At 41.5% G+C, this 26,100-nt stretch overlaps 2 protein-coding genes across 3 annotated transcripts; one reads left to right on the forward strand and one right to left on the reverse strand.

Moving 5' to 3' along the window:
• Window positions 1–4: 4 nt before the first annotated feature.
• LOC135486661 (uncharacterized) lies at window positions 5–5,853 on the forward strand. 2 transcript variants are annotated; one of them, XM_064769641.1, is made up of 9 exons: window positions 5–62; window positions 415–1,836; window positions 2,026–2,211; window positions 2,389–2,535; window positions 2,795–2,890; window positions 3,310–3,613; window positions 3,953–4,038; window positions 4,472–4,759; window positions 4,801–5,853. In XM_064769641.1, exons 2-8 carry the CDS (start codon window positions 501–503, stop codon window positions 4,741–4,743), a joined length of 2,427 nt encoding a protein of 808 aa, XP_064625711.1. In that variant the 5' UTR covers window positions 5–62; window positions 415–500; the 3' UTR covers window positions 4,744–4,759; window positions 4,801–5,853. The 2 variants fall into 2 exon arrangements, with proteins under 2 accessions (XP_064625711.1, XP_064625710.1); XM_064769640.1 differs by having other exon boundaries at window positions 4,472–5,853.
• A 4,470-nt stretch (window positions 5,854–10,323) lies between these two features.
• On the reverse strand, window positions 10,324–25,674 carry LOC135486662 (choline transporter-like protein 1). Its single transcript, XM_064769642.1, has 17 exons — window positions 25,585–25,674; window positions 24,638–24,699; window positions 22,427–22,534; window positions 22,009–22,151; window positions 21,412–21,627; window positions 21,064–21,239; window positions 20,609–20,698; window positions 18,008–18,153; window positions 17,593–17,779; window positions 17,128–17,296; window positions 16,611–16,751; window positions 16,080–16,195; window positions 15,659–15,696; window positions 15,323–15,451; window positions 14,967–15,059; window positions 14,038–14,133; window positions 10,324–13,715 (listed from the first exon to the last, which is right to left on the reverse strand). Exons 2-17 carry the CDS (start codon window positions 24,668–24,670, stop codon window positions 13,596–13,598), a joined length of 2,001 nt encoding a protein of 666 aa, XP_064625712.1. The 5' UTR covers window positions 24,671–24,699; window positions 25,585–25,674; the 3' UTR covers window positions 10,324–13,595.
• Window positions 25,675–26,100: the final 426 nt, after the last annotated feature.

Consider the following 26,100-nt stretch of genomic DNA (forward strand, 5'->3'; position numbering starts at 1 on the left):
CACCCTTTACGAAATCGAGGCTCTGGCAACAAGTAAACAACATGGCGGACGAGGAAAACTTTGTAAGATTTTTTTCAGAGATTTTGTGTCAAAATGAAGACAATGCCTTTGTTTTTGTGCTTTATTCTCTTATTATTGTTGTGTATTTGGAGATAGAGAACGTAAAGAATGTTAAAATGTGACTTTTAATACAATAGAATTGCGTGATAACGCAAACTTAGTCATGAAAATCCATCCAGATAATGAACACTGCACGGTTTAACAGAAAAAGGTGTCCCTGAGGAATTTGTCCCCAGTGTCATCATTTATATCCTAATGGCGAGTATTGTCGCCTGTCCTACGGTACGCCTATGGTATCTTTTTAACAGCTTTTATTTTGGAAATTTTATTTTATCTAATACACTTAATTTTCAGATTTCGTATAAAAAGGAGAACTGAAAACACTAGAACTTAGAAGCTGATGAGAGATAGTGTTCATTTCTGATAGCAGAGCCAGCACGATGCCCGGAACGAAAGTTGGGATCGAAGAGATCCCCCTTCTCACCTCTGATGGCGAACCGAAAAAGGATGCTGAACATGATGAAGAAAGTGACGCCATACCAGATAATCCAGAAGAAGACAAAATTTTGTTTGCTGAGGGCCAGAGACGTGGGACAAACCTCCTTATCAGTGATGCCATCATTCTTATCCTTGAGGCCTTACAGTTCTTTGCTCTTATCCAGTCCTTATCTTTCCGATGGGCTTGGCCCGTCGACTGGTTGAACAGTTTCAGCTTCCTCTTTGCATTCAACTTGGACATCTGGGAAATGGTGAAAATTTCAACCAATGGCACCTATAAAAGTGTCAAGTTTTACAACACGCCCAGTGGTGCTGTTCCATTAGAATACTGGCAGATGGTTTTGATGTGGTCTCTGATCTGCGCCCTGGGTGGTATTGCATTCATTGCCGCATACTCTACCATGAGAAAGAAGAAGTCTTCATACATGTTGATTCAGATTGCAGTGTTACAGAAAGTGTATGTGATTGCAATACAAGTGACTGCCATACCTGTTGGCGTCATGGTTGGCAAACTTTTCCACTGCGCCGACAGCGGTATGGTAGACGTCAGTAATGACTTGTACTGCTTCCAGGGGGCCCACTGGGCATACCTTTTTCCAAGTATCTTATTCCTTCTTGCCTTCTACATCCTCTTCCCTGTCTGGTTGATCAAAACCACCAAGAAAGAAACCCTTGGTTTGAAACACGATAGCCACGAAGGTTACCTCCAACTGAAAGAGACCGAGTACCTTCAAGGAATGGACATGATCTACATTGTCGCAAACTACCACGTTTTCTCTTCATTCCGGAAGAGCGGCACACACTATCGGGCTTTTGTCCACATCTTGAAATTTGTCGTCGTCATCTTCTATGCACTCCTGTTTCAATACGTTAACATTCAAGCAGTTGTTCTGACTCTGATCTTCTTCTTCATGTTCCTGGCATGCGTGCTCATCCGTCCATTCAGGGTACAGATCTTTAACACAATGTTGATCCTGAATTACTTCATGCTGTGTGCAAACTCGTTGATTGGGGCCATGATTGCCTCTTTCAACTCTTATAACGTCCAGTCAGTTTGGTTCACCCCAGATTACAGTTTCTATGTCCTGATATTCATTCAGGGTCTCTGGTTCTTGTTGACATTGATATTCTTGTTATATATAACGTTGAGGCACTTCATGCTGTGCGTCTGTGTGAAGCGTCCGCTCTGGCCCTCTATCATGTCTAATGGGCTGGACAACATCAGCGCCACGACCAAGAAGTACATCAGAGGAACACTGAGGGCAAGGCTGGTTCTGGGTGAGTATACTTGGCTAATGGGCAAGGGTGGGAGTCAGTTCTTTGTTTTCTAGAGAACACCTCACAGGGTCAGGTTTTAAATGGGCATTCACTTCATTTTGAAGGAGTTCTGACTACTTTAGGATTTCAAGTTCTAGCCAAAATGGTGGTGCCAATGGTCAACCCTTGATAAATTTATGTACTTTTCAGATAAGGCATTGAGTATGCCACCTCTGTTCGCTCCAGTGCATGAGTTGGCACGCCAGATCCAGATTATCAATGCGTACACCCGTGAGGCTGAGATGATGAAGGACCCTCTCCACGATACCCTCTGGGATCTCCTTGATGAGCTGATTGATGTTCACTCCAGCTTGTCGCCAAAGTCTCTCTTCTCAGGTATGGTGCACCACTGACTAAAGTTTTTAAGATTCCGAAAAACCATTAAAGGTTATACTTTGCCAGCCTGTTTCTCTATTCTCATTGTCAAAAAGCTTGAATACATGTACCATATTTCATTTCTGTCATTGATACCAAAGAGGATAAGTAAATCACTGTGCTTGTTTCTTTATCCAGAGAGTATCAAAGACAGCATCCGTGAGACAGCCAACAAGTTGATGAAGATGATGCCGGTCTTTGCCAAGAAAGTGAATGAGCGGGATTATGACTTCATCCTCGTCAATCCTGTCAAGAAGAGGATGATCCTAAAGATGTACTGTCTTGGTAGGTGAAATTGGCTACAGAAAGTGTTTCCTCTAGGGTTGGGTTTATTGGCCAAATGACCCCATCTTCAGCAAGAGGCAGTGTTCATTACAAGCTTCCAATGTTTCTCATTTGCTGGCGTCTTCAGTTAGCCCTGGCAAAAACACCACATATACAAATAGTTTCGGTTATCTGTCTCATTCTTAGGAAGAGGAAGAGAGGAGACCTCCCTAGAGATGTTGACATGTTGTGCTCAACTCATTTTCTCATCTATTTCCAGGCATCTTCTTGAATGGACGCAGTGACAAACTGAAGAAAGAAAGACAATACAAATCAGCGATGCTGAAACTGTACACACATGAGGACAGAAATGAAGGTATGTATAGTTCTTGTTTGACCTATTTTTTTCAGGGGCAAAGTGACTGATTCAAGTGGACCAGGAACTTTTATTCGTGGCAGTGTGATACAGGGTTTATCTTACACCCTAGTATAACGGACGTTCGTCCATCCACTCTGTGGAGGAATATCCCTTATCAAGTTGTTGTTGGCGTACTTGGCCCCTTCAAGTTGAGCAACACCATGGGTTCTTAACATAACAGAGTTGAGGTCAGCGAAGTGAATCCAAAACATGAGGGTCAAGATGGGTACAGAGCAGTGCTCGGAAATACAGCAAGTTGAAAACCTCTGGCAACTTTTCTGCAAGAGAGGCTAGCTCAACTAAGTCAAGAGAATATTTGTTCTTGCCGACCACGAAAGCCTACTAACATTTTCATAACCCGTCTTTCTCTGTTCTAGTTGACGATGGCTATTATGAAGACATGTACCCAGCTGCGCCCGAAATCAACCCACAGTTGCGAAAGAACTTCACTGGCGTGATCATCGACCTTGAAAGTGATGCCGAAGACGACCGTTACTTGGAAGAGGTCGAGAACTGGACCTCCATGCATCCCATGTCCAGGCCTGGCACCTCCAATACCAATGATGAGATCAATACCATCTTGAGTTCTGATGATAGTATCGACTTTAATGCCCTCATGGCTGGTGTGCCTAGCCTGCCTGGTACACCACCTACTAGTGCCAGGAGTCTTTATTCTCCAGGGTAAGTTGGAGTTCTCCTAACAGGAGAGTTTGAGAATGGTGTATGGCGTATCATTCCTGACATCAGAGTTCCTTTAAAAAGTATAAGAAGTTCAGCTTTTCGGGACATCTTTCCATTTTCTAGTTACAGCTTTTAACTGTTGGAATGCTGTCCTCCTTGTCATCAAAGATTTATAAAGTGATTGAACACGCCAAACTTCACGGATACAGACTCTCTGGGGAGGAAACATGGATAGGTGCAAGAAAATCCATGATAGAACCTCTAAGGATGATTTAAATCTTTACACCATCGGACTTCGATCCGGTATTCTATGCTTCATGATATAATCTTTGTCTTCAGAAGAGGGACCATCACACAGACAACGACCATGAGACTCGGTACACTTGAGGAGCAGCCGACATATGAAGACAGTCCTCTCATTGAAGGTAAAGATAGTCATTGATGGTCATATCTCTGTAGCAATACCTACTACTACTGCTTCTTGAAAGTCAATGGCCTGCGTACTTTTTGCTTGTACTAGAAAATTCTGGTTAGACAACCGATCATCCAACAGATACATTTAAGTGACTTCTGTCGAATAGTTGTCCTGTGCATAATAGACATTCTCTTCAGTTCGGTATAAAACCTATTGCTGGGCAACTGTCTAGTCATAAACAAACAAACAGAATATGTTAAAATCGACCGCTGCTGTTTTGAATTATTCTTTTCTGATAACCTTATCACTTATGTATCTGCAAAACTGAAAGAAGCTGTATTTTTAAGGTCCATTCGATCATTTCGTCTACTGTTGTATTGGATAATCCAAACAATTATTGTGTTTGAAAATTTAATAGCAAGAGACAACCTTTTTTTCTTCAGAGATCACCTACCCTGGTAGCAGTGCTGGCTTCGACAATGACGCATTCAACGAAGTGGAACCAGAGGAGGAAGTCGACTTTGGTGAAATAGAGGGCGCACCCAGTCATGATGGCGATGAGAAGAAACCGAGTAAACCTAAGGGGAAAAGCAAGAGGAAGAAATCGTTGTCCAAGAAATCGTCTAAGATGTCGCTTTCTGGTGGTGAACCTCGCGCTGGACGCAGGACATCGGTCACAAGCATCTCAAGCTTCAAGGCTCCGTCTGATGTTTAGAGTTTTATCAGCTGAGGTGTTTGTAGACTGACATGAACTAGAGTATTATCAGCTGAGGTGTTTGTAGACTGACGTGAACTAGAGTATTATCAGCTGGTGTATTGTTAGATATAGACACACATGAGCATTAGGTTTGATGCAAATGATGTTTGGCTCCCAACATTTTTGATGCATGTTCTGGGAGTCCTCAGATTCACCGTGTTATTTCAGGGTATTGATATATCTAGTCTGTTCCTCTTTTACTATTGTCTGAAGCAATGTCCAGTCGAGAGTTTATATAGTTAAGAGTCTGGGGTGATCTATTTCAAAGCCCATCAGTGAAGTATTTTGAGTACATTATATTTATATGTACATGTATATAGATGAATTTATAGCACTGACAATCAAAATGTCTACATGTATGACTTTCGGTTTCGTTTCCATGCTCCATATGGTGCTGTCCTCAGAACTAAGTCAGTGGATTCCCTCTACAATATTTAAATGAGAATAGCATTTTTTCAATATTTTTGATGAATTATCCAAAAACAAAAGGATTACCAGGACAGTATTGCCTTAACAAAACTATGTGAGTCGATCTCACTTCTTTGATTTAAACAGTAGGCCTACATGTTTAGGTTGCTCTGCCACATTTTCTGTAAAGACATGCTTGACTAGTCTTGTGATAATCAAATCTGTGATCTTGGCTGGATCCAAGATCTTTTGTAACTTCGGATGTGTTTTAAGGTGTCAAGATATTTTAACTTTGTGATAGCTAGTCATATCTGCTGCAATTTTTGATTGATTTTTGTTCATAAGCTCGTGAAAAAGTGGTGTTGACAACACGTACCGTCTTCGGTCGATTGTGCATGTATTGTTGGCAACTACTTTTTCAAAACACAAATCAGTCCTGATTGATCCGTCCAGTATTTAGTCCTCTTACAGATTAAATTGAAGTATTGATGCTTATGTTTTCATGACATGATTTACACAACGTCCACAAAAGGATTAAAATATTCAAGCAATTTATTACAGTAATTTACGCTTATATTTTGATATTTTTGACAAATAATGTAATCCAATGTATTCTATTATAAAAATCACTAATTTTGATATATATGTAATAAACGTAATCATGGAATGAAAGGTATCTTTGCTATGTTTCTGTTACCTACCTGGCACAATCTGGAGATGACCATGTCTTCATGTACCTGCCTGGCACAATCAGGAGATGACCATGTCTTCATGTATCTGCCTGGCACAATCTGGAGATGACCATGTCTTCATTTATCTGCCTGGCACAATCTGGAGATGACCATGTCTTCATGTATCTGCCTGGCACAATCTGGAGATGACCATGTCTTCATGTACCTGCCTGGCACAATCAGGAGATGACCATGTCTTCATGTATCTGCCTGGCACAATCTGGAGATGACCATGTCTTCATGTATCTGCCTGGCACAATCTGGAGATGACCATGTCTTCATGTATCTGCCTGGCACAATCTGGAGATGACCATGTCTTCATGTATCTGCCTGGCACAATCTGGAGATGACCATGTCTTCATGTATCTGCCTGGCACAATCAGGAAATGACCATGTCTTCATGTACCTGCCTGGCACAATCAGGAAATGACCATGTCTTCATGTATCTGCCTGGCACAATCAGGAAATGACCATGTCTTCATGTACCTGCCTGGCACAATCAGGAAATGACCTTGTCTTCATGTATCTGCCTGGCACGATCAGAAAATGACCCTGTCTTCATGTACCTGCCTGGCACAATCAGAAGATGACCATGTAGCTGCCTGGTACAATCTGGAGATGACCGTCTTCATGTATCTGCCTGGCACAATCAGGAGATGACCATGTCTTCATGTACCTGCCTGGCACCACCTGGAGATGACCCTGTCTTCATGTGTCTGCCTGGCACAATCAGAAGATGACCATGTAGCTGCCTGGTACAATCTGGAAATGACCATGTCTTCATGTGTCTGCCTGGCACAATCAGGAGATGACCATGTCTTCATGTATCAGCCTGGCACAATCAGGAGATGACCATGTTTTCATGTACCTGCCTGGCACAGTCAGGAGATGACCATGTCTTCATGTATCAGCCTGGCACAATCAGGAGATGACCATGTCTTCATGTATCAGCCTGGCACAATCAGGAGATGACCATGTCTTCATGTATCTGCCTGGCACAATCTGGAGATGACCATGTCTTCATGTGTCTGCCTGACACAATCTGGAGATGACCATGTTTTCATGTACCTGCCTGGCACAATCTGGAGATGACCTTGTCTTCATGTATCTGCCTGGCACAATCAGGAGATGACCATGTCTTCATGTACCTGCCTGACACAATCAGGAGACGACCATGTCTTCATGTACCTGCCTGGCACAATCAGGAGATGACCATGTCTTCATGTACCTGCCTGGCACAATCTGGAGATGACCATGTCTTCATGTACCTGCCTGGCACAATCAGGAGATGACCATGTCTTCATGTACCTGCCTGACACAATCTGGAGATGACCATGTCTTCATGTACCTGCCTGACACAATCGGGAGATGACCATGTCTTCATGTACCTGCCTGGCACAATCAGGAGACGACCATGTCTTCATGTATCAGCCTGGCACAATCAGGAGATGACCTTGTCTTCATGTGTCTGCCTGACACAATCTGGAGATGACCATGTCTTCATGTGTCTGCCTGGCACAATCTGGAGACGACCATGTCTTCATGTATCTGCCCGGCACAATCAGGAGATGACCTTGTCTTCATGTGTCTGCCTGGCACAATCTGGAGACGACCATGTTTTCATGTGTCTCCCTGGCACAATCTGGAGATGACCTTGTCTTCATGAGTCTGCCTGGCACAATCTGGAGATGACCAAGCTTTCATGTGCCTACCTAGGACAATCAAGAGACACCAATGTCTTGGACAATCTGGAAACGCCAAGGTCTTCATGTAGCTACCTCGAACAATCTAGAGATGCCTATCTCTCCATGTACCTACTTACTCATTGAGGCCCAACGCTCCTTTGATAGCACAGGCCGCCTACAGCCTTTTTGTAGACTTCCATGTCGACATGTTCCCCGAGGCATTCTGGAGATGCCGTTGTCTTCATACATCGACCTGAGACAAGCTCAAGACGCCGATGCATTCATTTTCTACCTCGGACAATCTCGAGATGACCATGTCTTCATTGACCATGTATCTACCTTGAAAATTTTGGAGATGCCCAGGTCGTCGTGTGTCTGCGTTGGACAATCTCGAGACACCCACGTTCTAATTGTCTACCTAGACACATCTGTAGACGCCCCAATCGTTGTGTGTCTACCTGGGGCAATCCATTTTCTCATCAATCTATTGATTTCCATGTCTTCATGTTTCTTTTCTGGAACATAGAGACGCCAACGTCTTCACGTATCTATCTATCTATCTATCTAGGACAATCTGGAAACTCCCAAATCTTCGTGTATCTATCAGGCACAATCAAATGATGTCCATGTCTTCATGCAACAACTAACTATCTCGTGATGACCATGTTTCCACGTAGCTAACTGGGACAATCTGGAAATGCCTATGTCTTCATGTGCCTACATGTAGTTCACTCCCCTGAGTGCAAAGGCCACCACTTGTGGTGAGGTCACAATAAAAGCTCGGGTCCAACCTTCCTCTTTTTTCGACCGGGCTTGAGACCAGCCCTGGCAGAGTTAATGTAGGCTACCTGCCCAGGACAATCTTTCATGCAACTACAAAGGACAACCTTGAGGCACCCATGTTTTCTTGTATCTACCTATGACAATCTTGAACAGGTCTTCATGTACAATCTAGAGATGCCCAGGTATTCATCGAGGACGATCTTAAGATGTCTACGTTTCTTTGCATCCTGCATTGCTTTGCCTTTGACACCGGGAGAGTAGCGACTCTGGCAGATCCATTGGTCATCTCCCCTCTAGCATCGCAAGTAGATTTTCCATGGTCCTTTGGGTGACCTGGCCCATCAGGGGTTGTGTCTTTGTCTTCCTTTGCTGGCCCCGGAGGTGACTTCTGCTACCTTCGCCCCACGCAATTTCTCTATCTAAAAGTGTCTGCTCTGCCCATGACGATGGCTGCTCCACTTGCAAGGACCAGCTCTCCTCTGCAATGGTCCGTACCACGTCTGCAGGAGTCAGTCTTTACGAGGTCACCGAAAGGGTTCCGCGCCCCCAGCCAACTTATCCGCCCGCTCATTGAGTTTGATACCAGCGTGTCCTGGGATGTACGCTATTTCAATCCTGGCCGGGATCTGCAGGATGATGGGGATCCATGTGCTCGAAACCATCCTATTCTGCAACCTGCTAACCAAGCTCAGCGAATCAGTAAGGATCAGTGCATGGTCCCGTTCATCGGTGTTCTGGGACAATCATGCCAGGGCATTCTGTAGCGCCTCTCCTTCAGCTCGGTATGAGGACGACCTTCCATGTCTGCCCGTTGGCGTTGACCATTCGAATATGGTTTTGCCGTCTTTCCATACTGTCCCGCCCCAGGTGGTGACCACTCAACCCAACCATCCCATCTGATGTTGTCGATCGGGCAGATTTCTTCGATTCTTTTGCGCGCATAGCGCACCCACGACTTCACTGTAGAGAGTCGCTGTGATGTCCGTTTTTTCTCTCTGTCGACGAATTCTGCTTGCAAGGGATTACTTCCTGTCTTGATTGCATTCAGAAGGGCTTTTACTTCCAGTATGATCTGCCTCTGTCTGACTGTTGGTATCCCTAGCCAGTGGTGAAGAGCGTCATTAGCATTTCGGCGTGTGCTACCTACAACGGTTCTCATGGCCTGGTTCTAGATACGCTGCAGTTGTTCCATTGTCCTGTTGGACAGCATAGAAGTCTGGGCCGGAGATGTCTTGTTTCCTCAGGACTGTGTCTCTATTGTTGACTTATGGAGAAGAACTGGGTGGGCTCGGAGAGAAGTAACCAAGAACGAGCGCCATTCGTAGCAAACACAGTCAAATCTTTGAATGGACAAGGCTTAGGCCTGTCATGAAAGACATTGTCACAACCAACTATTTGTCCCGCTATACTTTTAAAAACCTATGCGATTTGCCGCACTGAACCCTCCAGAGATTGTTGGACTGGGCCCATTAAATGCTACAAAAATATCCAACACCTATTAACAAATGAAGTGAGGGATCAGCCTTTTGATGTAACTCTATACAACTATCTGGTGATTTCGCTCTTGAACTTGTGACACTCTGATTGATCCGAAATTATCATTACTGTCTATCCCTCAGTTTGCAGCCCGACTGACCCGGAGATGGAGAAATGGCAATGTCAAGGGGGCATGACGTTGGTTAAACCTATTGCGACTGGGCAGCACAATTAACCAATGATAAGACCTATAATACGCAAGCTGGGTGTGATTGCATCTCGCGATACATCAGGAATGCATCTGGGATCGGGCAGAATTGGGTGTAGGATATTCGGAAGCCACGCACACATCTCCTGAATCTGCGGTGGGTTGGTACCCCACGCTACATAAGGAGTGGGTTTCTGGGTAAGACTTGGTCAACTGACTTTGTCCACTGAGCTAAAAACAGATGCAATTTCTCAATTTTATAAAGTTTTATTGACATAGGCTTACAAAAATACCATGGTAGTTGAAATACATGCAAGACATAACAACTTCAGTTACAAGCATAAGAACAACTGTCCATGCAGTTACATGATTAGACTTAAGCTCAGCCAGCTAAAGGCTTAGTTAGGCTACAATATCTTGTCATAGAGACTCTCGGGGATTATGTACAATTAAAAACATTGTAAAATCTTAGAGAACCAAATTCATCAGACCCCCTCACCATAAAAATGCAGATTTAGGATCAGTCGGAATGATTTTTATTTGTACACAATCCCTTGTGGCAAAGGTTGATTTTCACGACAGAAAATTAAGTACACAGATCTTGTGAGTGTTCTTTTCTAGCAATAACCCACTCACTTAGATACCCACTATGATTATTGAGAAGACCAACCTTTACCCTTATTCATGTTATTACATAGTTGACTACATTTACATCCAGTGACCATAATATATACATAACTTACAAACACACCTGGTATAAAATATTAGATTCGGCACATATCTTGCTAAAACGACAATATTTACCAAAATATTGCTTGATAGTCACACAAAATGCAAAGGTATGGTTCATTATCATTAAGAAATTGTTTAAACTTCTAAAAGCTCTCATTTGCAAGAGCAACTTCAGAAATGAGAGCAATGTGAACAATTTCTCAACATCCTTAACCTAACTACAGCGTAAATCTACATGTGTGCAGTAAAGATAATGATAAAATAGAAATCTGTCTGATAACAAGTATCAAGCAAATTCAAAAAATTGTTTCAATGACATGATTGTTCATTTTATTTCGTGGACAGGAAATGGTACTTTCAAACAAAAATGTTCAAATTTCATCTGCAAGTCTGTTATGATTCTGACCTGTCTACTATAGATTCATGCACTTGATTGGGAACAACGTTTACATGACGTAGTGTTGGCCGTCGTCACGTCACCATGCATTTTACATTACTGTAACGTGACGAGACGCGACGTCTTCGTAAACGTTGGTCCCAATCAAGTGCATGGATCTATAGTATCTGGACCAGATATCTATATCTGGCACACAACATGACAAAATGGAATTGTTATCCTCCCGGGATGAGGATTCTTGGCTTGATAGTCTATTAATCAACTTGGAGTCATTTTCATTAATTTAGTGCAACATCCTTATTATAGGGACAAAAAGTCAAAGTTCCCGTAAATCAATTTTAAACTGTTACAGCTAAACTAACAACAGTTAAGAAGAAGCACCAAGGTAAAGCAGCTACAAATGAGTCTAAAAATCTACGACTGTACAAAACAAAGCTTAAAGCTCAATGAAAGACAAGACTTAGCATTAGCAATAAAGACTAAGTTCAAAATATTTTCTAGACAACTTTATACAAAAAAGTTCATTGGATATTGAAATAATGGATTGTTATACATGCATAACCTCATCGACTAGAAAAAAGTATCATTGAAAAACATTATCTACCGGCAACCATTTTAGAATGTACTCCCAGTATCTCCTCTATACCCCCCCCCCCCCCCCCAACAGTACTTGCAGTCCTTTGAATGATTTCATCCAGTTGGTTAGACTATATTCCGAGGGATTTCGATTTTACACAACTCAGGGAATATTACACTGACTAACATTTTTGAAAGCACAACTAGAAGAGAGACGAGAGCAACCATTTTGTACCAAGAGCATACGACTCATTACTAAGGCATCCTGGAGTGACAGGAATGGCAAATCCAAGCCCAGAAGATGGCCACAGAAAAACAGTGGTTGAAAAGATTAGTCGAAGTAATTTTTATCTCAGTTGTGTAAAAACGAAATCCCTCTGGCTGCCTGTAGGACATATCAGAGGTGATTACGATTGATTTCATGATTGACTTCCTGAAGAAATTGAAACAAAATCAAGTTAGTACACACCTTAAAACAATACTGACAATTCACTGCTGCTTATTTTTTGTTAAAGATAACGCATGCATTTTAAAATAATATAACAAATAAGCAACAATACAAAACAGTATAACAATTTGCACTGGTTAGACAGCAGTTACATGAAGCTACACAATACATGTACACAAAGGTATTCTGTATTCGAAATTCGGTACCCCAAGACTGCATGAAGACCGTGACTGTCTCATTTCACTTGGTGGTAGATTTGATATCTATGGTTAAAACATGACAGTTAATTTTCATGATTTTTAAGTTGGCATTTGAAAGTGCAATCGTGAAAATTTCAGGGTTTACTGTCAACATGACCTCATACCAAAGAATACTATACATGATGTAGCTATATGTTACCGCTGCCAGTGTCATGAGTTACATTGCAATAAAGTGAAGTTTATTTACAAAACTGTTATTTTCCGGGCTTTGTGTAATCTTCATTTCGAAGCTTCAAGGATCACACGAATCTGCAAGGTATACTTTTCTCACCAAGTCAGACCAGGCCTAGCTCCACAACTGTGCATATTACATGTATTCACATGTAAACCTCCAATCTGACCCCCCCTAGTCCAGCCTATAGGCCCACTTTTTGTAATATCTGCCAATACATACATCATTGATGAATTTCGTGATAAGTTGGCCCTCGGCTCTATGAAATAATTTCACACTCAGTTAGGTTTTAACCTTACCCAAACAATCTACTGAAAGGATGGCCCACTACAACTGGAATTATACATCAAAAGTACACGTTAGGTTTTCTTCTTACACAATACAACAAAACATTCATACAAAATACATCACTTTATAAAAGGCCATTGTGCTGTTCAACAACATCTTACAGTGTCCGTCTTTTAAAATGAGCAAATGAATGTACAAATGTACTTGGTCACATTCTGATGATAATCTAACGGACACTTTTATACAGGCAGGGCTGCTGGGTTTACATAGAATTCACGTTGTCACGGTTCAAGAGTCACATGACACTTGTCACAAGCTACAAGCAGTTCCTTAATAGATTTTGGCTTGAAAACATGACACGACTTGAGCTGAGAACGAACTGACATTGTGGATCCGTTGAAATGACTTCTTTATTCTAAAAGTGTCTCATTACAAGTGATACTGCGAACTGTATGTAAACCTAGCCTAAATTCTATTCAGGGTTTCAAGGAAAGGTTCATCAGAGAGGTTAATGTCAATTGATCCTGCCCTTACGACTAAGAGTCCCAGGAACTGGATACAGATGACACCAACAGTCCATCGATTGTGCCATTCACAGCGGCATCTCTCTTGGTAAAACTGAGATTGATATTGTTCTGTAGAGTGCTCAAACAGACGTCTTTTCCTCTGTCATGTCTGGGTGAAGATTCTCCCCAGCACCGTCGGGGGAATCGCGCTTCTTCCGAGAAAGTTTGTCCAGTTTAGAGCTGGTCTTCTTCACAAATTCCTGAAATTGGAATATGGAAAATTTTTATAATTCTGTATGACCAATGCTATATATATGATTGCTTTCTAAACCAACTATTCTAAGATTCCTGAAATGGGGTATGGAAAGTTAACTGTATGGTCAATGTTGCAAGTAAAGATTCAATTCTCATGAATGGATGATTTCTATCATGTGTCGAATATTAGACTGCCCAATCAAGTCTACCAATACCTTGTATCTTATTTTGTCATGAAAATTGACCATATGATCATACTTTTCTCTAAGAAATACGGCTCCCCAGCTAATTTTTCATTGACAGGCTGTGACTGATTGGCTTACATACCATTAAGGATGAGCTCATGTAGTATTCTCGTCCGGGGGTACCGTCATTAATCTGGCAGTCCTCACAGAAACACAGCAATAACGCATCAATAACCATCTGAAACAATAGAGAATAGCATTGAAAAATCTAATAGTCAAATTTAAAGGCCAGAGTTGTTTGTTTTAACAGACAATACATGTATGTATTGAACCTGAATTGAAAATTTCCAATTATGTAAATACACACTGATACACAGATATAGAATTATAATACATGCCAGGTTTCATCACCGAGGCACACAGAGTCTTTGTCACTTAGTAACTCGAAAAATGTTAACACTTCATGACACCGGTTTATACTGGTTTCAACAGAGAAACAACCATTTATTAACACTTTCAGCGCCATCCGACGTCATTTTACGTCTTGCAAGTTCACAGGGTTGAGCCATCCGACGTAATATTACGTCGCATTTTTAAATTTCCCGCTTTGTCTTCGAGGCGACTAGCAGCGCAGTATAGGGGAAAATAATTTAACTATACAGCGCTTGAGGTGATAGTATGATGTTCAGCCAATGTGCTATTTATAGCCAAGATCGTCTGGATTCGAATAGGCGCAATGGCGGGTCGAAGATTGATGACGGGGGCAGATGTAGCCGAGAGTATGCCAAAAAGCGGGTATTCGGAAAGACACCAGATATTACTGTTCTATGTGTGGGGTACCATTGTGCAAAATCAAGTGCTTTGCTGACTATCATTCCAAATTAGCATTGTAAAGAGATCTAATAAAGAAGAACCAACACAGAAAATTTCATGTAATTATCTTTATTCCTTCTATTGTTTTCATAATTTTGAAAAAGGGTAAAAAGAGGCGTAACCTTGGCCCCTGGGGGAAGTACGCTAAATATGGCTGGGCGCTGAAAGTGTTAAGGACATGATTAAAGATGAACTTACCTCGTAGACCGACAAGAAGACACTAGCAACCAAATAGGCAAAGATACAACACAGTAACACTGGAACAGCGTAATAGTGAAGATCAGGTCTCAGCTGGAAGATAAACAAAGCAAAAATCAAGTATACCATGTATAGATCCCATGCCGAATTCTCTATTATGGCAGATACAAACTAGACAATGTCACGATATTCGTTGATGTAATGGTGTCAAGAAGTATGACAATACAACCACTCAGACAGTGACATCGGAGAAGACTAAGATGATTTGTTTTGCTCCGAAAATAACAACTAAGCACTTCGACATCGCCAGCGGAAGGGACCTTAACATCTTGCACTATGCTGATAGTTCTACTTACCCTAAATATGACCACTCCTATGGCAGATGTGGAAGCCATGATTGAAATTTTGGCCAAGAATAGTACAAAGTCGCCTACACCGTTGATCGCTGCTACACGTAACACATTAGACACTAACGTTTCAAATGCCTAGAATGGAAAGAAGGGGCATCAGATGAAAGTGACATGGTAAAGAGAGTTGGCCTTTGATATCCGAACCCCCTTACAAATAATCTACCTTTGATGGCACTCTGTTCTTTATTCATAACTTACGCAACTCCTACTAACTGATATATTAGTAAATGACTTAATCTTTGTCATTCAAAAATCTGCATAAAAAAAATGAACACAACAAACCTTTTTGGCAGAAGTACAAAAACTGTGACCCTCAATAGCTGAAATAAGAAACAAGTTCATTACAGGCATTTTTCGGTAATAGCAGCAGCGTATGACCGGTCATACTGGACAAAGCTAAAATCACAGAATCTTTTCACAAAGATGATCGCAGCACTGGGGGTTCAATTGAGGGCTGTTCTCTAACTGTATAATTGAGTATTTGTGCTGTTTCGTAAAGCTTGATATTTTTACATGCAAGGGTGTTTAACACTGCCCACAACCCTGAACCTGGGACGCCAGGAGTCTGGTGCTAGTCTGACCTCTACCCCTCAGCCTGTCTGGCATGGTTGAAAGTGGCAGGGGTAAACCTCGAGCCAGCATAGCCCATAAAGGTCACTGAGGAGGTCTTAGACTCAGCAGAAGCAGCTGATTAGGGCCTTACCAATGATGATGTAGGCATTCCTGTTGAGGTATTTGAGACATTTCTCCAGGCACCACAAACAGCATATGCAGCACTTCATACAGAACTCAGCACATTTGTTCTGTTTGCCTTTCAGTCTGAAATGAAAATGCGTAGGAAATAAATAAACAGAAAAACATAAAGAACTGAACACAACAAGTGTATCAAGTGTTTCAGTCATTATATTTTAACTTGGTAGAACTGGCAGGATCTTTTATAGTTAACAACACTTGGGCAGCTTAAACAGAGGTGGCCAGTTTCATGAAGAGGTGAATTAGATATACTGTGTAAGCTCATATACTTATCCTCAAAAAGTCAATGATATTACAAGCAGTGCTTGAAAAGAGGCTGTTTTTGTCACCAATGCTCTGATTGCCATAAATTTGTTCAATTCCAGTACAACTGAATGCTACAATAAGGGTCTTTTACGCCTTGTAGCCGAATGGCGAACAACAGCTCACGCAATTTTGAGAGCGCTGACCAGTATCTGAAACAAAACTTTGCTCAACTTACTTTTTCGACAGGTACATGAGTATCATTCTTGGTATTTTGACCAGAGTTATAATAAATGCACCAAAAGCTGCTGATCCTATGTGGTGAGTTATCAGACGACATATCGACTTTCCTATTGGGCAGCTCACATCGTTCTTTGACCTGAAATCAGAGAAGAATATACAGAGATCTGTGACGTTGTTGTTAGACTTGGGAGCACCGGGGGCATAATCTGATCAGCAAGTTGTGGGTTCTCTTGGAGAGATCACTGCAAGACACCTTAAGTACCGTGCAAACAAGCAATTTAAATTGCCACTACTTGCAGATGCGATTATAATCGCTGCTTTGTGTGACAAAAAGATCTCTCCTCTGCAGATAAAACTGGTAATCCTTAGGTTTGATATTGACTGCAGGTAGCTTCTGTGGTTCCAATGATCAAAGCTTTGGAGTCCTTAGAGCTAAGTATAATAATGGAAAGGCATGATCAAACTCTGAAGAATCATTAATATCACTATTCTGAACTCTACTTTACACTTACCTGGTAAAATACCATTGTGCGACCGAGCCAGCAATGACTAGTTCCTCACAGGCAAGGATGAACTCAGATATCCAGATAAGTGCCACGATGTGATACCACCACATGTACTGTATTGGAGCCTGGTCCTCATATTTGACATATCCAGTGATTTTGTCAATCACAGGGTAATCTGAAAGAAAAGTCAAGAGTTATTATTTAAAACAAGCGAGGCCACTTTGCATTCCCACCAGTTTGTATTTGGGAAGAGGCATAGCGGGGTAATACTAATAGGAAAGTCCGATGGGTTGTCTAGGAGCAATGGTCAATGGGTGGTTTCGCCTCCTAACCTGAAGGGCTTGGACATCGGTGCTTGGAGTTATGCTTGGCTTAAGGAATTGAATCCTCAGTTAGGGTCAATGTTGAGAACAGAAATTTTCGCAAAAGGCAAAAATTCAACGGGGCAAAATATTACAAGAGCTTGCTCACCTGCAGTGGAGATAAAGGCAAGCACGATCACCCAGTAGATGAGGAAGGCAATGAGAATGAGGAAGGTGAACAGAGGTTGGAACAGTAGGCACGGGATGTCCGAGAGACACCGTCCAGCTTCATTGAACAAGGAGACGGCCAATGCGACCCGCTTCCTCATCACGATGATGATCAAGAGGAGAACCACCTGGAAGAAAAAGACACATTAATTCAGGTTTTATCTTCTTCTGCGTCCTGATTTTCTAGATACACGCTAGACAGTCACTCCGTTTTCGGTAATGAAATCGGCTGTCCTAGAGAATTTCACACAGAGCCCCAGAGCTTTGTGGTCAGGCTGGTGTCCTTTGAACCAGCTAGTACCCGTGTGGAGAAAACATTGTAAAGCAAAGCAAGATTTTGATCCAAGTCAACTCACCGTCAATATTGTAGAAATGATTGAGAATGCTAAGAATGCTTTTTCATTACTAATCTCGACGTCCAGCAATGGCACCTTCATCTTCTCCTCCTCATTCAGTTTGTTCCTGTAGACAACATATACCCACCACAGCACACCAGTCAGGACTGAAACAACAGGAGATTGTAAGGAAAACTTCCAAATACAGTAGAACCTCTCTATTAAGGACACCCTGCCGATGGACAAATGCTGTCCTATAGAGAGGTGTCCTGATTACAGAGGTCAAATTGAATGGAAACGGCCCACTTGGGACCAAAAGCAGCGTCTCTAATATTGAAGTTGTCTTGCAAACAGTGATTTCTGCTGAGAGAGCTTCCACTGTAATAGACTAGCAAAACATCAAGATACCACTTCATGTATAAGTTGGTGAGTGACTATGGAAAACCTCTTTGAGGGAGCTCTGGACAAAGGAAGTCACTCATGAAGACAGTCTACCACAAGGACACTATATAGCACATTTACTCAGAAGGAGCAGTAAACTTTTGCTGAAAGAACCCTCACACGACAATTTACCCTAAGTTCAGTCTTGCTGTGAACCAAATCATATCATCAGTTATTGTTGCACGGAATTTTAGAAGTGGAATTCCCTCACATCATGTGAGTAGACAATTTCTTACAACAGGGTGATATTCTTTACCTTTTATCATCTCTGTCATAACCAAACAGTAATGATCGCACCAAAGTCTGTACCAAGCTACCGGTAACGAAACTCGTCATCACAATGTTTTTGCTGATGTAACACCACGATACATTCTTTCAAGTTGACTGGACAACATTATGTGACAATATTGCATATACCACATGGTACAGAAATCCACAAAACGGTGCTAAGAATTGAAATGAAAGACAACGGTTTTAGACACAGCATGTTCAAAACCAGGTTTACAGACATGAACTGGATAACATGCTTAAAAGCCACACACAGTTTGTGACTTGACAGGAGTTCTATCAATTACTGTAAAATGTATTGTAATTGAAGTGGCAGTAATAGCAATGTAGATAGATATGTGTGTGGTGTGGTGTCGGTGATAGATTGCTGGCCTAAAAACTTGCCGATTTTCATGGAAAAAAGAGTAAAAAAACTCCGCTTAACAAATCAAGAGGCTGTCTCTTCATGAGAGATGGTGGATAGTGTTTTGGTCAATCAGAAATCATAATCGGGTTCGGGTGGTTTCATTATTGTATCGATACTGCGTTGGGTGAAATGACTACAGATATGGAGAATGAAATGGAAAATAAAAATGAAAGACAACTGCTGAAAAGTGAAATGTAACTCTACTGTTGGAAAAGAAAGTTCATTATAAAGAAGGCTGTTGATGAACTCCAGTTCTTTCTGGAAAAATTTGGTGAGCAACCATTCAATCACTCAAATAAAAGTTTACTCCAATGGAGATACTGCAGACAAACATGAGTGAACCTACGCCAATGAATGTGAATATTCAAATGAAGAACCACAAGGACCAATGAGTTCAGCTTTATGTGACCCATCACACCAAAATAGGTAGTAAGCCGTATTTGGGGTACATGGAGTTATCCATATATTCATGATGACATGGATTGGACATTTTACAAGGCAGGCATCATAACCTATGGCCAGAGATGAGACTTTTTATGATGTACACCTGAAAATTTGCCAGGGTTACATCTACATTTATGCAAAAACGGATCATTGACTGATCACAAGTATGCCAGGCTAAACCTGTTCTGAAAGAGTTTGATACAGGCAGAGGGCCCAGTTGCTTGCTGGGGTGCCAAGCTACATATGTAACCAGGGGTGCCCAGGGAACTGCCAAGCTGTCTCAGAGCACAAGAAGGCTACTGGCCCCTAGGTGCCAAACACTTTTTCTGGTTTTCGACATCCCAATCACAATTTTACTGCCAAGCACTTATTGCAGATGAGTATTAACAAGTCTATTTTGGCCTCGTAGCCTAAAATTCATGTGAGGAACCACTATACTGGCCTGTCTGAAAATCAGGAATTACTGTCAACATGGAAAAAATAAATGTCATGAACTCATCTGTCAATTATCAAGGTCATTACCAAGTCAGGACTCGTACTCTGACCTCGAGAGGAGAACTATATTCAAGTTTTACCTGAAACTTTTGCTCAATATACAAGAGAACGAAAAATTGAGTTTTTAATAGACAAGTCTCATCTCTGTGTACAACATGTGATTCTAGGCACAAAGCATACATGTACAATGCTGGTACTAGCATGAGATTCTAAGAGATGCATGAATGGAGAGGAAAACATTAGAATAGAAAAATACCTACTACCTGCAGGTATCAGTGGAAAGAAGAGAACACTCATGATATTACAATCAAATTCAAGAATTCGTCTTTGTAAATCGCGAATTGGGAGTGATGTGTAACCTCACTAAATTACTGCAACTGTCCAGTACACGCGAGTCATTTGGCACATGATCTTGTCGATATACTAATCTTTCAAAATTTTCCCAAATGCCATAATCATTCAAATGATATGCTTAAATATAACGTCTGCTTTGGAGAATGCACTCTAATCTGACTAGCAATTGGTCTGTACGTGTAGGTGATACTTACTAGTTGAGGCTACCGCTGATCCGACCATGACGAACCAGATAATCATACCAGCCACAAAACGTATGAACAACGAAACTAGAAGACTCAAGACTGAAATGCAACAAAAGGAATAAAAGTTCAAGTAAGGTATTTTCATAATTATTACAAAGTCATTGTCATTTGTTCCCTTCTGTACTCCATTTCATGGCACTGCCAACAAGCCTTAAATGGCTGGGATAACCTGTCAGTATTTCACTTCAAAATGGCCCATTCTTGGTCATGATTGTCTCTTACAGACAATCCCAGTTTTGCATATCTTTCAACGGACGATCCAATTGAAGTATGTGACTTGCACAAGATCATAAGCAATGTACCAGTGTTAGGTATCCAACCCACAACGTTCAGATCCTGATCACTAGAAGATTCCACCGTGCCCCTACCTGACTAAAAGACTGATTACCACACACCGTACTTACCTAGAGCAATGAAGCACAAGCCCAACATCTCGGGCCAGCTTGTATAAAGATCAGCTAATACTTTTTGGAACACTCCACTCTCGTTTATAAAACCTATTATATCATTCCACGCTTGACGGGTAACGTTATTCAGTAGAGCAGTTGGACTAGGTATACATCGGAACAAGACGGGCCCACTGAAAAAAAAGAAGACTTTTAATTTAATACGGAAATATATCAGATTGATCTTGGAAACAGAGACATAAAACATGATTTTTAGCAAATCTTGGATTAAGGGGCCATCCACAGTAAGGGGTACAGGGTAAGGTAACAAGTTTGAAATAGGCCTAAAAACCACAACGTGCATACCTTTCAAATATTGGCGTCAGTGGGCAAGGGCCCCTCTTACTCTGCTTGTCAGGAGTGTATTCATCCCTAAGCAAGTGGTAGTCACACAGCTTCGACCCGGTGCGATTTGAAAACGCCTTGACAGCGACGATGTCCGTGAGGAAAGCATCGGGACATTTGGATACGCATATGCACATGGACGTCTTTGGGTAGAGCACGTCCATGTAGAAGAGATAGCTGAAAATGAAAATGATCAACATTTCATAAATATTGTTATCACCTATCAGTGCTGAAGAGCAGATTTCCCTAGCTGAGATGTGACGGTGCTCAATGCTCTGGCCTGATTAACAGGTCGTGGCTTATCAATAGCCACGCAGATTATTATGCCACACACGTAAACTCCCAGTGATTTAAGAGCCAAGCAATGCATTTTATAATGAAATATTCATACTTTTTGTGACGTAGATCTTTCCCGCTGAGCGAAACGTTGATAATCTGAGTTCTTGCCTGATTAACAGGTCGTGGCTTATCAATAGCCACGCAGATTATTATGCCACACACGTAAATTCCCAGTGATTTAAGAGCCAAGCAATGCATTCTATAATGAAATATTCATACTTTTTGTGACGTAGATCTTTCCCGCTGAGCGAAACGTTGATAATCTGTGTATTCTCACTCCCACAGGTGTCGCCATAGCTGTCATATCCGTACACGAGACGCCGAAAGTTCCCGTTGACGATTGAAAATGCAGTGATGTAGATCTGAAAAATTAAGTGAAAGGAAACTGAAGAAAGTTTGTCACGGACACGACCGCACAAATATCTGCAATTATAACAACTTGTTCAGCACTATGCGCTGTTTCTATAAATGTCACTGTGGTGAAGCATATTTCAGTTCCACAGCCTTTGGAGCACAGATGGAAAAGCTACAGCCTCCAAACTTAGAACTCAATGACGAAACCACAATGACAAATAACGTCAATGCTGCATCATGTCAAGGCTGTAGCATTCTGCTAATACCAATTTACCATACTCACCAATCCAGCGATAAATGCCAGGAAGATTAGGAGCATGGGGATATCTGTACATCCTCGGTTCCTGAGGGGGTTCCTGGGAGTGGTACCATCAGCCTCATCTGGATCAGGCTGCAAGAAAAATGACTTGTTTATTTGTGGTACAATGAAGTCTAATTACAACTAACTACTAGCATGATTGATTAAATTTTTTGCACTTGCTAATGTCATTAGCAGCACAAATACAGGCATTGAAATCATTTCAATGCCTGTATTTGTACCACTGCAGATTCTAGTTGGTACTAAAAGTATGTCAAACTGAATCGATGTTACGCGTGGTTGGTAATATACTGGTTGATTAAATTTTTGGCACTTGCTAATGTCATTAGCAGCACAAATACAGGCATTGAAATCATTTCAATGCCTGTATTTGTACCACTGCAGATTATAGTTGGTGCTAATTATCAAGGCCACAAGTCCAGTGTATACAATTTCACAATATCATATGTACTATATCATATCAAACATTAGTACCGAAAAAATCTAACACACCAGAACAGTTGGGTTTTTTTCTTTTCTTAGAAAAACATGTTTTACCAAACCACATTTTCAAAAGATTCAGATTTTGTTAGAAAATTCATCGGAAATTGGCAGATTAAGATGTTTTTCTGAAAACAGCTGCAGTCACACAGCATTTTCTGTTTTGGATGAAAAAATGTCTCTTCCCGGTGATGAATGGATGAGATTAGAGTGAAGTGGGACAGAACTCCACCAGCAAACAAGATTCCAGTTTCACATGACAAGCGAAATTCAATTTCATCAACCAGCCACCCAAGACACCAATCAACCATCTATCCCTAACATCTGACTAGGTATCCATGGCAACCAACAAGTAGCCAGGCGATAATCTGGTCTTGTCAAACCAGAACGAGTAGACAGGTCTGTTAGGAACAATTATCCTCGCAGGGAAAACTGCGGTGGCCAGGATAATGTAAATGACAATTTGCTAAAAAGATCAGGAAACCACAGCTGAGATGTTGATCTTGTGTAACGGAAGTCATTTCCTCTGTGGGCAACAGGATACTGGTTTTGATCCAGCCAGACGTCACTTATATTAGCTGAGACAATGATATGTAGAGTGCACGTGTAATGTCATGTAGCTGTCAACCACACTTGTCTTTGACTCTTCTGACGTCACCCACAAAGTGTGCCACGTCATTTGAATAACATCATGGTTGACATCGCCATTATTTTAAACCACCAGGTGCTGCCAATTTTGGGCTGATTACAAAGTGCGCCATACAGGTCAATGGGGTAAATTTGACACCAAAATGGTGTATTCATTGCATTAGACTAGAGACAGCAAACCAAAGTGTTGTTTTGGAACAAAGAAGGGCTCTATCATGTCTGTGATCTTTTCAATTTCAGCTTCAGAGTATCAGGAGATGTGCATGGCATGCACCATAAATCATAAAGTTATTGTTTTGCGGCCATGAATGAATAGGACATTCATGGCCGCCATACGAAAACTTTATGATTTATGGTGCCGGCCAAGCACATCTCCTGACACTCTGAAGCGGAAATTGAAAAGATCACGGACATGATAGAGCCCTTCTTTGTACCAAAACAACACTTTGGTTTGCCGTCTCTAATGCAACGAATACATGTAATAGTCAACATCAAAGGCAAGCAGAAAACAGCTTTTACTGTTTGGCATGACTCACACAGCCTATAGAGTTCTCAGCAGCTGTGGAGTTGATCTCAGTTGTCAGTGACTCAGGTCGTGTCCTCAACAATGATCGCCCTATTGTTGTCTCTAGAGGCCATAGATTCTAGTTTGTTACGCATTACCTGCTAGTATGTGCAGGTAGACAGATTTTTTATGATAGTTCTATTGACGAAATTCGTGAATCTTAATCTCGATCTATTTTATGCATGTAGAAAAGCAATTTCATCAGTGACAAATCAACTCATTATATTACAACAACATACCAAGGAGAAAAGTTTTACATGTCCATCCATGAAAATAAAGTTATCTAATTCCTACAATTAGGTAACAATGAAAACATTCAGAAGTTCTAGTTGCAGATAACTTTAGAAGTAAAATTTCATTCCAATACAATACAATTGCAAAGGCTCGATTTGCCTCTCCTGATCAGAGCCCTTGCAGTGGCACTCTGTTGTGGGGAAACAAAATGGTTGGGGTCAGCCATTTTACTTAAACAAATCACCTACCTTGGTGTCCTCCGAACGGCAGCATCCACACATCGTAAAAGACTAGGATCAAATGTGGCAGCCTGAAAGTGAAATGAGTCAATTAGTTGACGGACACAAATGCCAATATATCTCTCTGGAATTGAAATCTTAAATTCGGATAGAAACAGCATCAAAATTGGCAAACCAATAATACGAATAATAGTAGCAATGGGTATATTAAGTCAACTTAGGCTGTTTGACGTGTTCCGAGTGAACGCATTTGTTTTTTTTGGGCTCCGATTTGTCTTTGTCGAAAGGACAATACCATCATTAAAAGGCAGTCTGAGATATCATCATAAAATGTCGTCTTGGGAATGGTCATCCAGAAATTTTGAGGGGAAAGTATGGCTCTAACCATGTCCATGCTGATGCGTCACCTGATCTGATCCGAGGTGGTGAGAGCCAGAGGGCCGGTTGGGACAAAGGTGATCCACGTATTGACGTATTCTCTTCAGCTCTACACTGTTGAATTTTTCAGATACGAATACGATACAGATACTAGGCTAGATAGGGTGAAAATTTACAATCTCCCGATCACAAATGGCGTGGTTTGATTGCATTCTCAAGGCCAAGGCAAGGGACAAGGGTTAAACAACGGCACCCCTTATTTCGTCAATTGATGTCCTTTTTTGGGCCGTGATCGGGGACTGTAAACGCGTTCCCAAGATACAGTCACCCAGTCATTCACTGACAATCACTAATGTCATCAATGTCAATCTGCAGTGGCCAGTACTAGGGTAGGCCAGTACATGCAATGCATGCATCATGTAAAGAATAGTCAATAGATAGTGGCAAGGCTTTGGCAAGTGGGTTGGGTCATCTGGCCAAAATATGACCAAGTTTGAATGCCGTTTATAGCGCTTCCTGTCACATTCTAAGTTGTTACTGATGATTTTCGTTCAGTTGATAATGTTGGGCATACGTACCGATCAAAAGCATCGGTCATTTACCGTACAATTGCAGGCAAAATCGGTTTTTATGGGGGGTTTTGATAACCAGGCCCCAATATTTAAGAGCAGCTGCCGTATGGTGAATCTTTCTTGAATCATAAATGTCCTGCGGCAGTGACATTTACATCGCGAGTCGGAGAATGACGTCATCATCGCGGGAAATTCAAATTTTACTTATTTTGCATGCGCGTTAACAGCTTGCGCTTGCATTAGCACGATAGTTTATTAATGCCCTGTCTACTTTCTCGGGTTGAGATAGAGGGGTCACACTATTCTGTCTGTTTTCCAAATTTAAGATAAAGAAATCTTAGAATTTTCCCTGCTTTAGACTCCCGGGGCAGTCCATTTCATCATACTAACCATATTATCGCATTCGACGAGGCCGGTCCACTGCGTCTGGAGTGTAACTCTCTAATTTAGTGTAACTCTTTAATTTCTACTCTCTTTGGTTGAGACTGAGACAGTCTACTGTACTGTCTATTTTCTCAGGAT

Source organism: Lineus longissimus, chromosome 4, assembly GCF_910592395.1.
Source record: "Lineus longissimus chromosome 4, tnLinLong1.2, whole genome shotgun sequence".
Taxonomy (NCBI): Eukaryota; Metazoa; Nemertea; class Pilidiophora; order Heteronemertea; family Lineidae; genus Lineus; species Lineus longissimus.